Here is a 15380-nt window from a genome sequence, read left to right on the forward strand (position 1 = left end):
CTTAGACCCTCCTTCTGTCCTTAGCCCCTCCTTCTGTCCTTAGACCCTCCTTCTGTCCTTAGACCCTCCTTCTGTCCTTAGATCCTCCTTCTGTCCTTAGCTCCTCCTTCTGTCCTTAGCCCCTCCTTCTGTCCTTAGACCCTCCTTCTGTCCTTAGACCCTCCTTCTGTCCTTAGACCCTCCTTCTGTCCTTAGATCCTCCTTCTGTCCTTAGCTCCTCCTTCTGTCCTTAGCCCCTCCTTCTGTCCTTAGACCCTCCTTCTGTCCTTAGACCCTCCTTCTGTCCTTAGATCCTCCTTCTGTCCTTAGACCCTCCTTCTGTCCTTAAACCCTCCTTCTGTCCTTTGACCCTCCTTCTGTCCTTAGACCCTCCTTCTGTCCTTAGCTCCTCCTTCTGTCCTTAGCCCCTCCTTCTGTCCTTAGACCCTCCTTCTGTCCTTAGACCCTCCTTCTGTCCTTAGCTCCTCCTTCTGTCCTTAGACCCTCCTTCTGTCCTTAGCTCCTCCTTCTGTCCTTAGCCCCTCCTTCTGTCCTTAGACCCTCCTTCTGTCCTTAGATCCTCCTTCTGTCCTTAGCTCCTCCTTCTGTCCTTAGCCCCTCCTTCTGTCCTTAGACCTTCCTTCTGTCCTTAGACCCTCCTTCTGTCCTTAGACCCTCCTTCTGTCCTTAGACCCTCCTTCTGTCCTTAGACCCTCCTTCTGTCCTTAGATCCTCCTTCTGTCCTTAGCTCCTCCTTCTGTCCTTAGCCCCTCCTTCTGTCCTTAGACCCTCCTTCTGTCCTTAGACCCTCCTTCTGTCCTTAGACCCTCCTTCTGTCCTTAGACCCTCCTTCTGTCCTTAGACCCTCCTTCTGTCCTTAGACCCTCCTTCTGTCCTTAGCCCCTCCTTCTGTCCTTAGACCCTCCTTCTGTCCTTAGACCCTCCATCTGTCCTTAGACCCTCCTTCTGTCCTTAGACCCTCCTTCTGTCCTTAGACCCTCCTTCTGTCCTTAGATCCTCCTTCTGTCCTTAGCTCCTACTTCTGTCCTTAGCCTCTCCTTCTGTCCTTAGACCCTCCTTCTGTCCTTAGACCCTCCTTCTGTCCTTAGACCCTCCTTCTGTCCTTAGACCCTCCTTCTGTAAAAACTATAAACCTGGAGGAGTTCCACATGAAGGAGAGAGAGACAGAGGAGCTGGAGCCACTCTTCAGGCAGATGAGGGACACGCCCCTACATGGGAGGACACGCCTCTACATGGGAGGACACGCCTCTACATGGGAGGACACGCCCCTACATGGGAGGACACGCCCCTACATGGGATGTAGCACTGGAACATAACTGAAGTGGCTGATATCACAAGATCCTACCAATGGTGAGAAAGAGCCGGTCTGAAGGACAGAGGCCCTGATCTACCACCAGACAAGACCCAAGGAGAGGCCCCTGAGACATGGCAGAACTGCAGGGACATCATACATGGAGCTCCATCACCAGGAGCTGACATAGTGTAAGAAACATCTGTGCAGAGCGCGGGCTGCAGACCCCAAGGACAAAGTGGAAACACCTCCAAAGGTGGAGAACGACCGAGCCACTTCCAGATACAGACAGAATGGTAAAGGAACCAACTGGACATAGTGGTGGTCTCAAGGGTCAGAGGAAAGCCCTGGTGGTCTCAAGGGTCAGAGGAAAGCCCTGGTGGTTGACATTGCAGTTCATGAGATGGAAACATCTGTAAAAAGGATCATGAGAATCTGTAGCCAGGAAACTAGCAGACAACAGGAACCACTTGAGGTTCAATCTTAGATGCAGACAGAACAACATGATCCCGAAGAGCCTGCAGATCAAATCACCGGTCAGAGGACACAGAGCAGAGAAGATTTGCAGAAAGAGCCTTATGCAGATGCTCAGTGAAAGGATCCAGGAAAACAACGTCAGAATTGATCAATTGAAAGACAGAACAGGAACTTTACAGGAGAAATGAACCAGCATACTCCCTGAAGAAGCTTTCAAAAGAGTGCTGGAGTTTACACAGACAGCACAAGAAGCACAGCACAGGAAGAGCAAAGAACGCCAAATCAAGAAGTTCAACATTCTTTTGAACAAAAAGAATGCAGGTGAGGTCGAGCTAGACATTAGGACTGAGACAGACAAATTAGTGACCAGCAAAAACAATTGGATTAAGAACCTATCAGATCGTGTTCTGACACAGGCAGAAAAGGAGGTGCTCTCTAAAGGGCTCTGAAGAGTGCAGACCTGAGGTTACGAGTCACATCTGCTCTGAAGAGTGCAGACCTGAGGTTACGAGTCACATCTGCTCTGAAGAGTGCAGACCTGAGGTTACGAGTCACATCTGCTCTGAAGAGTGCAGACCTGAGGTTACGAGTCACATCTGCTCTGAAGAGTGCAGACCTGAGGTTACGAGTCACATCTGCTCTGAAGAGTGCAGACCTGAGGTTACGAGTCACATCTGCTCTGAAGGTGTGCGGCACAGACCATCGTGTCTTGGCTCCATCGGTGAGGAATTCGGAACATCATGTGGAAAACACGCACAACTTTGTGGACAAAGTGAAACATCTCCAACTGGACCCAGATGACCTCATGGTTTCATATGATGTTGTGTCCCTGTTCACCTGCATCTGACCTCTGACCTCTGATGCAGTAGCAGCAGTGAGGATCAGACTGCAGGAAGACACCACCTACAGGAAAGGACCAAACTGACACCTGAACACATATGTAAACTGTTGGACATCTGTCTGAACACCACTTACTTTCAATTCCGGGGACAATTTTACAGACAGATTCATGGCTATGCCATGGGCTCGCCCGTCTCTCCCATAGTGGCCAACCTGTACATGGAGCACTTTGAGAAGAAGGCACTGTCCTCATTCTCAGGCTCCGCCCCAAAACTGTGGCTCCGCTATGTCGATGATACTTTTGTAACAATCAAGAAACAAGAGCTGGAAACCTTCTCTGATCACATCAATGCTGTGGACCCACATATTAGGTTTACAAGAGAAGACGCTAAGGAGAATCGCTTGGCCTTTCTTGATTGTTCCACGATCAGAGGAGAGGACGGGAAACTCCAAATAGAAGTATATAGGAAACCTACACACACGGACCAGTATCTGCTCTTTGGTTCCAACCACCCACTACAGCACAAGCTGAGAGTGATCAGAACCTTACAACACAGAGCTCAAGGTGTGTCCACCAGCTCAGAGGACAAGAAGAAAGAGGAAAAACATGTCCGAAATGCCCTCTCAGCCTGTGGTTACCCCGCTTGGGCTCTCAACAGAGTGAAGAGAACCAAGAAGCAGGACAAAAGGGAAACTGAACAGAGAAGGAAGGGTGTTTCTATCCCTTATGTGTCTGGCCTGTCGGAAAAACTGCAGAGAATTTTTAGACAACACGAAGTCCCTGTTTATTTTAAACCATGAAACACTTTAAGACAAAAACTGGTTCACCCTAAGGACAAGTTGCCGACTCAAAAACAGAGCAATGTAGTTTATTCGATCCAATGCAGTGAAGAAAGCTGTAAAGAACGGTACATAGGTGAGACGAAACAGCCTCTACACAAGAGGCTTTATCAGCACAGAAGAAATACTAGTTCAGGACCTCAGAGCGCCGTGCATCTCCATCTTGAAGCCTCTAATCACTCGTTTGAAGACGGTGAGGTGAAGGTTTTAAGCAGGAGAAAAGATGGTTTGAAAGAGGAGTCAAGGAAGCTATTTTTGTTAAAAAAGAAAGACCTTCTTTAAACAGGAATGGAGGGCTAAGGTTTAATCTTCCTGTTATTTATAATGGGTTACTGAACCCCTGGAAAGGTAGAGGACCAGGACAAGGACATTTAGATGCTAATCAGGTCCTCAGGGTGGTTGAGCCAGGGTCTCACAAAGACAAAGAGGATTCTAATAGACCATTAAGATTCTGAATAGGCTCGGTAGATACAAGGGGGAGTTTCTGTTGAAACAAACAACTCTTTCTACTTCAGGAAGGCTCCGCCCAATGGGCGGGTCTTACCACAGAACAGTATTAATATCGGAGTTCTCGATCTAAATTCTTTTATTGACAATGACTCTTGGATGAAGTCGAAACGTCTATTTTTTCAAACTGAGTCCAGATGAAACAACTGAAGCTTTTTCTACTATGGAACACGCCTGGACCAATGAGGGACACGCCCACATGAGAAACTAGAGAAATACCAAGGCCTCAGAGAGGAGCTGGAGAAGGTCTGGAGCGTGAAGGTATCAGTGGAGCTGTAGTGACCGGAACACTTGGGGCAATGACCCTTAAACTGGAGGAATGACCTTCAAACTGGAGGAATGACCTTCAAACTGGAGGAATGACCCTCAAACTGGAGGAATGACCTTCAAACTGGAGGAATGACCCTTAAACTGGAGGAATGACCTTCAAACTGGAGGAATGACCTTCAAACTGGAGGAATGACCTTCAAACTGGAGAAATGACCCTTAAACTGGAGGAATGACCTTCAAACTGGAGGAATGACCTTCAAACTGGAGGAATGACCTTCAAACTGGAGGAATGACCTTCAAACTGGAGGAATGACCTTCAAACTGGAGGAGTGGCCCTCAAACTGGAGGAATGACTTGAGCAGATCCACGAAAAACATCAAACATCTTGGTCCAGAAAAGTAACAGCAAAGATACTGAAGAATCCTCAAGCTCCCAGGGGCCACTGGAGGAGGAGCCCAGCTGGAAGGGGATATATTATTATATTATATAATATAATATTATATAATAAAATATTATATATATTATATATATGATATAATATATATAATATTATATAATATTATATAATATAATAAAATATTATATATATGATATAATATTATAATATAGATGGTGCACAGATGATGCCAGAGGCTTCAAACTCAGTAAATGTAGATGATTATTTGTCATTTTTCTGTCGCTTTATCACAAATGTCACAGTTTTTTGGGGAATCGTGTGAAAAAGGTTGAGAACCTCTGCTCATGATTATGTGTAAGACGAGTCTGGTTTCTATGGCAACTTCAGAGAAACAAATCAGGCAAAGACAGTGACCCGGTCTAAATTGTGGCTCCTCCCCCTCTCCTGGCCCCTCCCCTTCCCTCTCTCAGACAGCAGTGGTCCGTCCAGCACCGTGTCCAGCGCTGGCCCATCCTCCCCCAACGCTGACTCCTCCCCCAGGTTTAGCTTTAGCGAGAAGCTAACGCCTCAGAACAGCGAGGAGGTGCACTCGGCTAACGCTAACTCCACGCCGCCCGCTAACGACCCACAATGCACCGCAGCCCCAGGAGAGGTTCCTTTGACGCCAAACAACTCTCCACATGAGGAAGAGGACGGGAAGCAGGAAGCAGAGGTAAGTCAGATGCCCTCCCCCTCGCCAGTGTGAGACATTCAGCAGATTTACACAGCATGAGCATGAGAGTGAAGAGCAGGGTGAGACATTCAGCAGATTTACACAGCATGAGCATGAGAGTGAAGAGCAGAGTGAGACATTCAGCAGATTTACACAGCATGAGCATGAGAGTGAAGAGCAGGGTGAGACATTCAGCAGATTTACACAGCATGAGCATGAGAGTGAAGAGCAGGGTGAGACATTCAGCAGATTTACACAGCATGAGCATGAGAGTGAAGAGCAGGGTGAGACATTCAGCAGATTTACACAGCATGAGCATGAGAGTGAAGAGCAGGGTGAGACATTCAGCAGATTTACACAGCATGAGCATGAGAGTGAAGAGCAGGGTGAGACATTCAGCAGATTTACACAGCATGAGCATGAGAGTGAAGAGCAGAGTGAGACATTCAGCAGATTTACACAGCATGAGCATGAGAGTGAAGAGCAGGGTGAGACATTCAGCAGATTTACACAGCATGAGCATGAGAGTGAAGAGCAGGGTGAGACATTCAGCAGATTTACACAGCATGAGCATGAGAGTGAAGAGCAGGGTGAGACATTCAGCAGATTTACACAGCATGAGCATGAGAGTGAAGAGCAGGGTGAGACATTCAGCAGATTTACACAGCATGAGCATGAGAGTGAAGAGCAGGGTGAGACATTCAGCAGATTTACACAGCATGAGCATGAGAGTGAAGAGCAGGGTGAGACATTCAGCAGATTTACACAGCATGAGCATGAGAGTGAAGAGCAGAGTGAGACATTCAGCAGATTTACACAGCATGAGCATGAGAGTGAAGAGCAGAGTGAGACATTCAGCAGATTTACACAGCATGAGCATGAGAGTGAAGAGCAGGGTGAGACATTCAGCAGATTTACACAGCATGAGCATGAGAGTGAAGAGCAGAGTGAGACATTCAGCAGATTTACACAGCATGAGCATGAGAGTGAAGAGCAGGGTGAGACATTCAGCAGATTTACACAGCATGAGCATGAGAGTGAAGAGCAGGGTGAGACATTCAGCAGATTTACACAGCATGAGCATGAGAGTGAAGAGCAGGGTGAGACATTCAGCAGATTTACACAGCATGAGCATGAGAGTGAAGAGCAGGGTGAGACATTCAGCAGATTTACACAGCATGAGCATGAGAGTGAAGAGCAGGGTGAGACATTCAGCAGATTTACACAGCATGAGCATGAGAGTGAAGAGCAGGGTGAGACATTCAGCAGATTTACACAGCATGAGCATGAGAGTGAAGAGCAGGGTGAGACATTAAGCAGATTTACACAGCATGAGCATGAGAGTGAAGAGCGGGGTGAGACATTAAGCAGATTTACACAGCATGAGCATGAGAGTGAAGAGCGGGGTGAGACATTAAGCAGATTTACACAGCATGAGCATGAGAGTGAAGAGCAGGGTGAGACATTCAGCAGATTTACACAGCATGAGCATGAGAGTGAAGAGCAGGGTGAGACATTCAGCAGATTTACACAGCATGAGCATGAGAGTGAAGAGCAGGGTGAGACATTCAGCAGATTTACACAGCATGAGCATGAGAGTGAAGAGCAGGGTGAGACATTCAGCAGATTTACACAGCATGAGCATGAGAGTGAAGAGCAGAGTGAGACATTCAGCAGATTTACACAGCATGAGCATGAGAGTGAAGAGCAGGGTGAGACATTCAGCAGATTTACACAGCATGAGCATGAGAGTGAAGAGCAGGGTGAGACATTCAGCAGATTTACACAGCATGAGCATGAGAGTGAAGAGCAGGGTGAGACATTCAGCAGATTTACACAGCATGAGCATGAGAGTGAAGAGCAGGGTGAGACATTCAGCAGATTTACACAGCATGAGCATGAGAGTGAAGAGCGGGGTGAGACATTCAGCAGATTTACACAGCATGAGCATGAGAGTGAAGAGCGGGGTGAGACATTCAGCAGATTTACACAGCATGAGCATGAGAGTGAAGAGCAGGGTGAGACATTCAGCAGATTTACACAGCATGAGCATGAGAGTGAAGAGCAGAGTGAGACATTCAGCAGATTTACACAGCATGAGCATGAGAGTGAAGAGCAGGGTGAGACATTCAGCAGATTTACACAGCATGAGCATGAGAGTGAAGAGCAGAGTGAGACATTCAGCAGATTTACACAGCATGAGCATGAGAGTGAAGAGCAGAGTGAGACATTCAGCAGATTTACACAGCATGAGCATGAGAGTGAAGAGCAGGGTGAGACATTCAGCAGATTTACACAGCATGAGCATGAGAGTGAAGAGCAGGGTGAGACATTCAGCAGATTTACACAGCATGAGCATGAGAGTGAAGAGCAGGGTGAGACATTCAGCAGATTTACACAGCATGAGCATGAGAGTGAAGAGCAGGGTGAGACATTCAGCAGATTTACACAGCATGAGCATGAGAGTGAAGAGCAGGGTGAGACATTCAGCAGATTTACACAGCATGAGCATGAGAGTGAAGAGCAGAGTGAGACATTCAGCAGATTTACACAGCATGAGCATGAGAGTGAAGAGCGGGGTGAGACATTCAGCAGATTTACACAGCATGAGCATGAGAGTGAAGAGCGGGGTGAGACATTCAGCAGATTTACACAGCATGAGAGTGAAGAGCGGGGTGAGACATTCAGCAGATTTACACAGCATGAGCATGAGAGTGAAGAGCAGGGTGAGACATTCAGCAGATTTACACAGCATGAGCATGAGAGTGAAGAGCAGGGTGAGACATTCAGCAGATTTACACAGCATGAGCATGAGAGTGAAGAGCAGGGTGAGACATTCAGCAGATTTACACAGCATGAGCATGAGAGTGAAGAGCAGGGTGAGACATTCAGCAGATTTACACAGCATGAGCATGAGAGTGAAGAGCAGGGTGAGACATTCAGCAGATTTACACAGCATGAGCATGAGAGTGAAGAGCAGGGTGAGACATTCAGCAGATTTACACAGCATGAGAGTGAAGAGCAGGGTGAGACATTCAGCAGATTTACACAGCATGAGCATGAGAGTGAAGAGCGGGGTGAGACATTCAGCAGATTTACACAGCATGAGCATGAGAGTGAAGAGCGGGGTGAGACATTCAGCAGATTTACACAGCATGAGCATGAGAGTGAAGAGCAGGGTGAGACATTCAGCAGATTTACACAGCATGAGCATGAGAGTGAAGAGCAGGGTGAGACATTCAGCAGATTTACACAGCATGAGCATGAGAGTGAAGAGCAGGGTGAGACATTCAGCAGATTTACACAGCATGAGCATGAGAGTGAAGAGCAGGGTGAGACATTCAGCAGATTTACACAGCATGAGCATGAGAGTGAAGAGCAGAGTGAGACATTCAGCAGATTTACACAGCATGAGCATGAGAGTGAAGAGCAGGGTGAGACATTCAGCAGATTTACACAGCATGAGCATGAGAGTGAAGAGCAGGGTGAGACATTCAGCAGATTTACACAGCATGAGCATGAGAGTGAAGAGCAGGGTGAGACATTCAGCAGATTTACACAGCATGAGCATGAGAGTGAAGAGCAGAGTGAGACATTCAGCAGATTTACACAGCATGAGCATGAGAGTGAAGAGCAGAGTGAGACATTCAGCAGATTTACACAGCATGAGCATGAGAGTGAAGAGCAGCGTGAGACATTCAGCAGATTTACACAGCATGAGCATGAGAGTGAAGAGCAGAGTGAGACATTCAGCAGATTTACACAGCATGAGCATGAGAGTGAAGAGCAGAGTGAGACATTCAGCAGATTTACACAGCATGAGCATGAGAGTGAAGAGCAGGGTGAGACATTCAGCAGATTTACACAGCATGAGCATGAGAGTGAAGAGCAGGGTGAGACATTCAGCAGATTTACACAGCATGAGCATGAGAGTGAAGAGCAGGGTGAGACATTCAGCAGATTTACACAGCATGAGCATGAGAGTGAAGAGCAGGGTGAGACATTCAGCAGATTTACACAGCATGAGCATGAGAGTGAAGAGCAGGGTGAGACATTCAGCAGATTTACACAGCATGAGCATGAGAGTGAAGAGCAGGGTGAGACATTCAGCAGATTTACACAGCATGAGCATGAGAGTGAAGAGCAGAGTGAGACATTCAGCAGATTTACACAGCATGAGCATGAGAGTGAAGAGCAGGGTGAGACATTCAGCAGATTTACACAGCATGAGCATGAGAGTGAAGAGCAGGGTGAGACATTCAGCAGATTTACACAGCATGAGCATGAGAGTGAAGAGCAGGGTGAGACATTCAGCAGATTTACACAGCATGAGCATGAGAGTGAAGAGCAGGGTGAGACATTCAGCAGATTTACACAGCATGAGCATGAGAGTGAAGAGCGGGGTGAGACATTCAGCAGATTTACACAGCATGAGCATGAGAGTGAAGAGCGGGGTGAGACATTCAGCAGATTTACACAGCATGAGCATGAGAGTGAAGAGCGGGGTGAGACATTCAGCAGATTTACACAGCATGAGCATGAGAGTGAAGAGCGGGGTGAGACATTCAGCAGATTTACACAGCATGAGCATGAGAGTGAAGAGCGGGGTGAGACATTCAGCAGATTTACACAGCATGAGCATGAGAGTGAAGAGCAGGGTGAGACATTCAGCAGATTTACACAGCATGAGCATGAGAGTGAAGAGCAGGGTGAGACATTCAGCAGATTTACACAGCATGAGCATGAGAGTGAAGAGCAGGGTGAGACATTCAGCAGATTTACACAGCATGAGCATGAGAGTGAAGAGCAGAGTGAGACATTCAGCAGATTTACACAGCATGAGCATGAGAGTGAAGAGCAGGGTGAGACATTCAGCAGATTTACACAGCATGAGCATGAGAGTGAAGAGCAGGGTGAGACATTCAGCAGATTTACACAGCATGAGCATGAGAGTGAAGAGCAGAGTGAGACATTCAGGAGCTCTTTTCTCACTTGCAGTAGTAGAACGACAGTGGTTGCGCCCCTCGTCCTGGTTTACAGTCTGGTGAGAGTCTTTATGTTCTGGTTGCTCCTCAGAGTTGGTTCTTGCTCCTCAGAGTTGGTTCTTGCTCCTCAGAGTTGGTTCTTGCTCCTCAGAGTTGGTTCTTGCTCCTCAGAGTTGGTTCTTGCTCCTCAGAGTTGGTTCTTGCTCCTCAGAGTTGGTTCTTGCTCCTCAGAGTTGGTTCTTGCTCCTCAGAGTTGGTTCTTGCTCCTCAGAGTTGGTTCTCGTTGCTCCTCGGAGTTGGTTCTCGTCTTGGTTGTTCCCGACACGCTCACCAGACCGGAAACCTCACACCTGGGACACTTCTGAAGACGTCTCACTGTAGATGTCCTTCTACTGCTGCACAAGCTGAACCAGTGACATCAGGGACACTTCTGAAGAAGAATCAGAGTGCAGATGTTCCTATCATGTTCCTGTCATGTTCCTGTAATGTTCCTGTCATGTTCTTGACGTGTTCCTGACGTGTTCTTGACATGTTCCTGACGTGTTCTTGACGTGTTCTTGACTTGTTCTTGACGTGGTCCTGACGTGTTCTTGACGTGTTCCCGACGTGTTCCTGTCGTGTTCTTGACATGTTCCTGACATGTTCTTGACGTGTTCTTGACATGTTCTTGACGTGTTCCTGACATGTTCTTGACGTGTTCTTGACATGTTCTTGACGTGTTCTTGACATTTTCCTGACATGTTCCTGTCATGTTCCTGACGTGTTCCTGACATGTTCCTGACATGTTCCTGACATGTTCCTGACATGTTCTTGACGTGTTCCTGACGTGTTCTTGACGTGTTCCTGACATGTTCTTGACATGTTCTTGACATGTTCCCGACATGTTCCTGTCATGTTCCTGACGTGTTCCTGACGTGTTCCTGTCATGTTCCTGACGTGTTCTTGACGTGTTCCTGACGTGTTCCTGACATGTTCTTGACGTGTTCTTGACGTGTTCCCGACATGTTCCTGACATGTTCCCGACATGTTCCCGACATGTTCCTGACATGTTCCTGACATTTTCTTGACATGTTCTTGACATGTTCCTGTCGTGTTCCTGACATGTTCTTGACGTGTTCCTGACGTGTTCTTGACGCGTTCTTTACGTGTTCTTGACGTGTTCCTGACGTGTTCTTGACATGTTCCTGACGTGTTCTTGACGTGTTCTTGACTTGTTCTTGACGTGGTCCTGACGTGTTCTTGACGTGTTCCCGACGTGTTCCTGTCGTGTTCTTGACGTGTTCCTGACATGTTCTTGACGTGTTCTTGACATGTTCTTGACGTGTTCCTGACATGTTCTTGACGTGTTCTTGACATGTTCTTGACGTGTTCTTGACATTTTCCTGACATGTTCCTGTCATGTTCCTGACGTGTTCCTGACATGTTCCTGACATGTTCCTGACATGTTCTTGACGTGTTCCTGACGTGTTCTTGACGTGTTCCTGACATGTTCTTGACATGTTCCTGACATGTTCTTGACATGTTCCCGACGTGTTCCTGACGTGTTCCTGTCGTGTTCCTGACGTGTTCCTGACACGTTCTTGACGTGTTCTTGACGTGTTCCCGACAGGTTCCTGACATGTTCCCGACATGTTCCCGACATGTTCCTGACATTTTCTTGACATGTTCTTGACATGTTCCTGTCATGTTCCTGACATGTTCTTGACGTGTTCCTGACGTGTTCTTGACGCGTTCTTTACGTGTTCTTGACGTGTTCCTGACGTGTTCTTGACATGTTCCTGACGTGTTCTTGACGTGTTCTTGACTTGTTCTTGACGTGTTCTTGACGTGGTCCTGACGTGTTCTTGACGTGTTCTTGACGTGTTCCTGACGTGTTCTTGACGTGTTCTTGACGTGTTCCTGATGTGTTCCTGACGCGTTCCTGACGTGTTCCTGACGTGTTCTTGACGCGTTCTTTACGTGTTCTTGACGTGTTCCTGACTTGTTCTTGACGTGTTCCTGACGTGTTCTTGACGTGTTCTTGACGTGTTCCTGACGTGTTCTTGACTTGTTCTTGACGTGTTCCTGATGTGTTCTTGACTTGTTCCTGACGTGTTTTTGACGTGTTCTTGACGTGTTCCTGACGTGTTCCTGACGTGTTCTTGACGTGTTCTTGACGTGTTCTTGACGTGTTCCTGACGTGTTCTTGACGTGTTCCTCATGTGTTCCTGACGCGTTCCTGACGTGTTCCTGACGTGTTCTTGACGCGTTCTTTACGTGTTCTTGACGTGTTCCTGACGTGTTCTTGACATGTTCCTGACGTGTTCTTGACGTGTTCTTTACGTGTTCTTGACGTGTTCCTGATGTGTTCTTGACATGTTCCTGACGTGTTCTTGACGTGTTCCTGACGTGTTCTTGATGTGTTCTTGACGTGTTCCTGACGTGTTCTGACATGCTCTTGACATGTTCTTGACGTGTTCTTGACGTGTTCCCGACATGTTCCTGACATGTTCCCGACATATTCCTGACATGTTCCTGACATTTTCTTGACATGTTCTTGACATGTTCCTGTCATGTTCCTGACATGTTCTTGACGTGTTCCCGACGTGTTCCTGACGTGTTCTTGACGTGTTCCTGACGTGTTCTTGACGTGTTCCTGACGTGTTCCTGACGTGTTCTTGACGTGTTCTTGACTTGTTCTTGACGTGTTCTTGACGTGGTCCTGACGTGTTCTTGACGTGTTCTTGACGTGTTCCTGACGTGTTCTTGACGTGTTCCTGACGTGTTCTTGACGTGTTCCTGATGTGTTCCTGACGCGTTCCTGACGTGTTCCTGACGTGTTCTTGACGCGTTCTTTACGTGTTCTTGACGTGTTCCTGACTTGTTCTTGACGTGTTCCTGACGTGTTCTTGACGTGTTCCTGACGTGTTCTTGACGTGTTCTTGACGTGTTCCTGACGTGTTCTTGACTTGTTCTTGACGTGTTCCTGATGTGTTCTTGACTTGTTCCTGACGTGTTTTTGACGCGTTCCTGACGTGTTCCTGACGTGTTCTTGACGCGTTCTTTACGTGTTCTTGACGTGTTCCTGACGTGTTCTTGACATGTTCCTGACGTGTTCTTGACGTGTTCTTGACGTGTTCCTGATGTGTTCTTGACATGTTCCTGACGTGTTCCTGACGTGTTCTTGACGTGTTCTTGACGTGTTCCTGACGTGTTCTTGACTTGTTCTTGACGTGTTCCTAACGTGTTCTTGACTTGTTCTTGACGTGTTCTTGACGTGTTCCTGACGTGTTCTTGACGTGTTCCTGACGTGTTCTTGACTTGTTCTTGACGTGTTCCTGACGTGTTCTTGACTTGTTCTTGACGTGTTCCTGACGTGTTCTTGACTTGTTCTTGACGTGTTCCTGATGTGTTCTTGACTTGTTCCTGACGTGTTTTTGACGTGTTCTTGACGTGTTCTTGACGTGTTCCTGACGTGTTCTTGACGTGTTCCTGATGTGTTCCTGACGCGTTCCTGACGTGTTCCTGACTTGTTCTTGACGTGTTCCTAACGTGTTCTTGACGTGTTCCTGACGTGTTCTTGACATGTTCCTGACGTGTTCTTGACGTGTTCTTGACGTGTTCTTGACGTGTTCCTGATGTGTTCTTGACATGTTCCTGACGTGTTCTTGACGTGTTCCTGACGTGTTCTTGACGTGTTCCTGATGTGTTCCTGACGCGTTCCTGACGTGTTCCTGACGTGTTCTTGACCCGTTCTTTACGTGTTCCTGACTTGTTCTTGACGCGTTCTTTACATGTTCTTGACGTGTTCCTGATGTGTTCTTGACTTGTTCCTGACGTGTTTTTGACGTGTTCTTGACGTGTTCTTGACTTGTTCTTGACGTGTTCTTGACGTGTTCTTGACGTGTTCTTGACGTGTTCCTGACGTGTTCTTGACGTGTTCCAGATGTGTTCCTGACGCGTTCCTGACGTGTTCCTGACGTGTTCTTGACGCGTTCTTTACATGTTCTTGACGTGTTCCTGACGTGTTCTTGACATGTTCCTGACGTGTTCTTGACGTGTTCTTGACGTGTTCCTGATGTGTTCTTGACATGTTCCTGACGTGTTCTTGACGTGTTCTTGACGTGTTCCTGACGTGTTCCTGACGTGTTCCTGACTTGTTCTTGACGTGTTCCTGACGTGTTCTTGACTTATTCTTGACGTGTTCCTAACGTGTTCTTGACGTGTTCCTGACGTGTTCTTGACTTGTTCTTGACACGTTCTTGACGCGTTCTTGACGTGTTCCTGACATGTTCTTGACTTGTTCTTGACGTGTTCCTTACGTTTTCTTGACTTGTTCTTGACGTGTTCTTGACGTGTTCTTGACGTGTTCTTGACGTGTTCCTGACTTGTTCTTGACGTGTTCTTGACGTGTTCTTGACGTGTTCCTGACGTGTTTTTGACTTGTTCTTGACGTGTTCTTGACGCGTTCCTGACGTGTTCTTGATGCGTTCCTGACGCGTTCCTGACGCGTTCCTGACGTGTTCCTGACGTGTTCCTGACGTGTTCTTGACGTGTTCTTGACGTGTTCTTGACGTGTTCCTGACGTGTTCTTGACGTGTTCTTGACGCGTTCTTGACGTGTTCCTGACATGTTCCTGACGTGTTCTTGACTTGTTCTTGACGTGTTCCTGACGTGTTCCTGACGTGTTCCTGACGCGTTCCTGACGCGTTCTTGACGTGTTCTTGACGTGTTCCTGACGTGTTCTTGACGTGTTCCTGACGCGTTCTTGACGCGTTCTTGACGCGTTCCTGACGTGGTCCTGACGTGTTCCTGACGTGTTCTTGACGTGTTCCTGACGTATTCCTGACGTGTTCTTGACGTGTTCTTGACGTGTTCCTGACGTGTTCCTGACGTGTTCCTGACGTGTTCTTGACGTGTTCTTGACGTGTTCCTGACGTGTTCTTGACGTGTTCCTGACGTGTTCTTGACGTGTTCCTGACGTGTTCTTGACGTGTTCCTGATGTGTTCCTGACTTGTTCTTGACGTGTTCTTGACATGTTCCTGACGTGTTCTTGACGTGTTCTTGACATGTTTCTGACG

The 15380-nt window shown here is 47.4% G+C and overlaps 1 protein-coding gene across 8 annotated transcripts in view; it reads left to right on the plus strand.

The window, feature by feature from the left end:
* ppip5k1a (diphosphoinositol pentakisphosphate kinase 1a) overlaps positions 1 to 15380 on the plus strand; it is a 144333-nt gene that overhangs the window by 98843 nt on the left and 30110 nt on the right. For all 8 annotated transcript variants that reach the window (XM_072465791.1, XM_072465793.1, XM_072465792.1 and 5 more), the window contains one exon: positions 5093 to 5334. In XM_072465791.1, the coding sequence (XP_072321892.1) occupies positions 5093 to 5334 (242 nt within the window). The remainder of the gene's footprint in view (positions 1 to 5092; positions 5335 to 15380) is intronic.

Source organism: Eucyclogobius newberryi, unplaced genomic scaffold (assembly GCF_026437365.1).
Source record: "Eucyclogobius newberryi isolate DKJ021-1_F unplaced genomic scaffold, fEucNew1.0.hap1 SCAF_5, whole genome shotgun sequence".
NCBI lineage: Eukaryota > Metazoa > Chordata > Actinopteri > Gobiiformes > Gobiidae > Eucyclogobius > Eucyclogobius newberryi.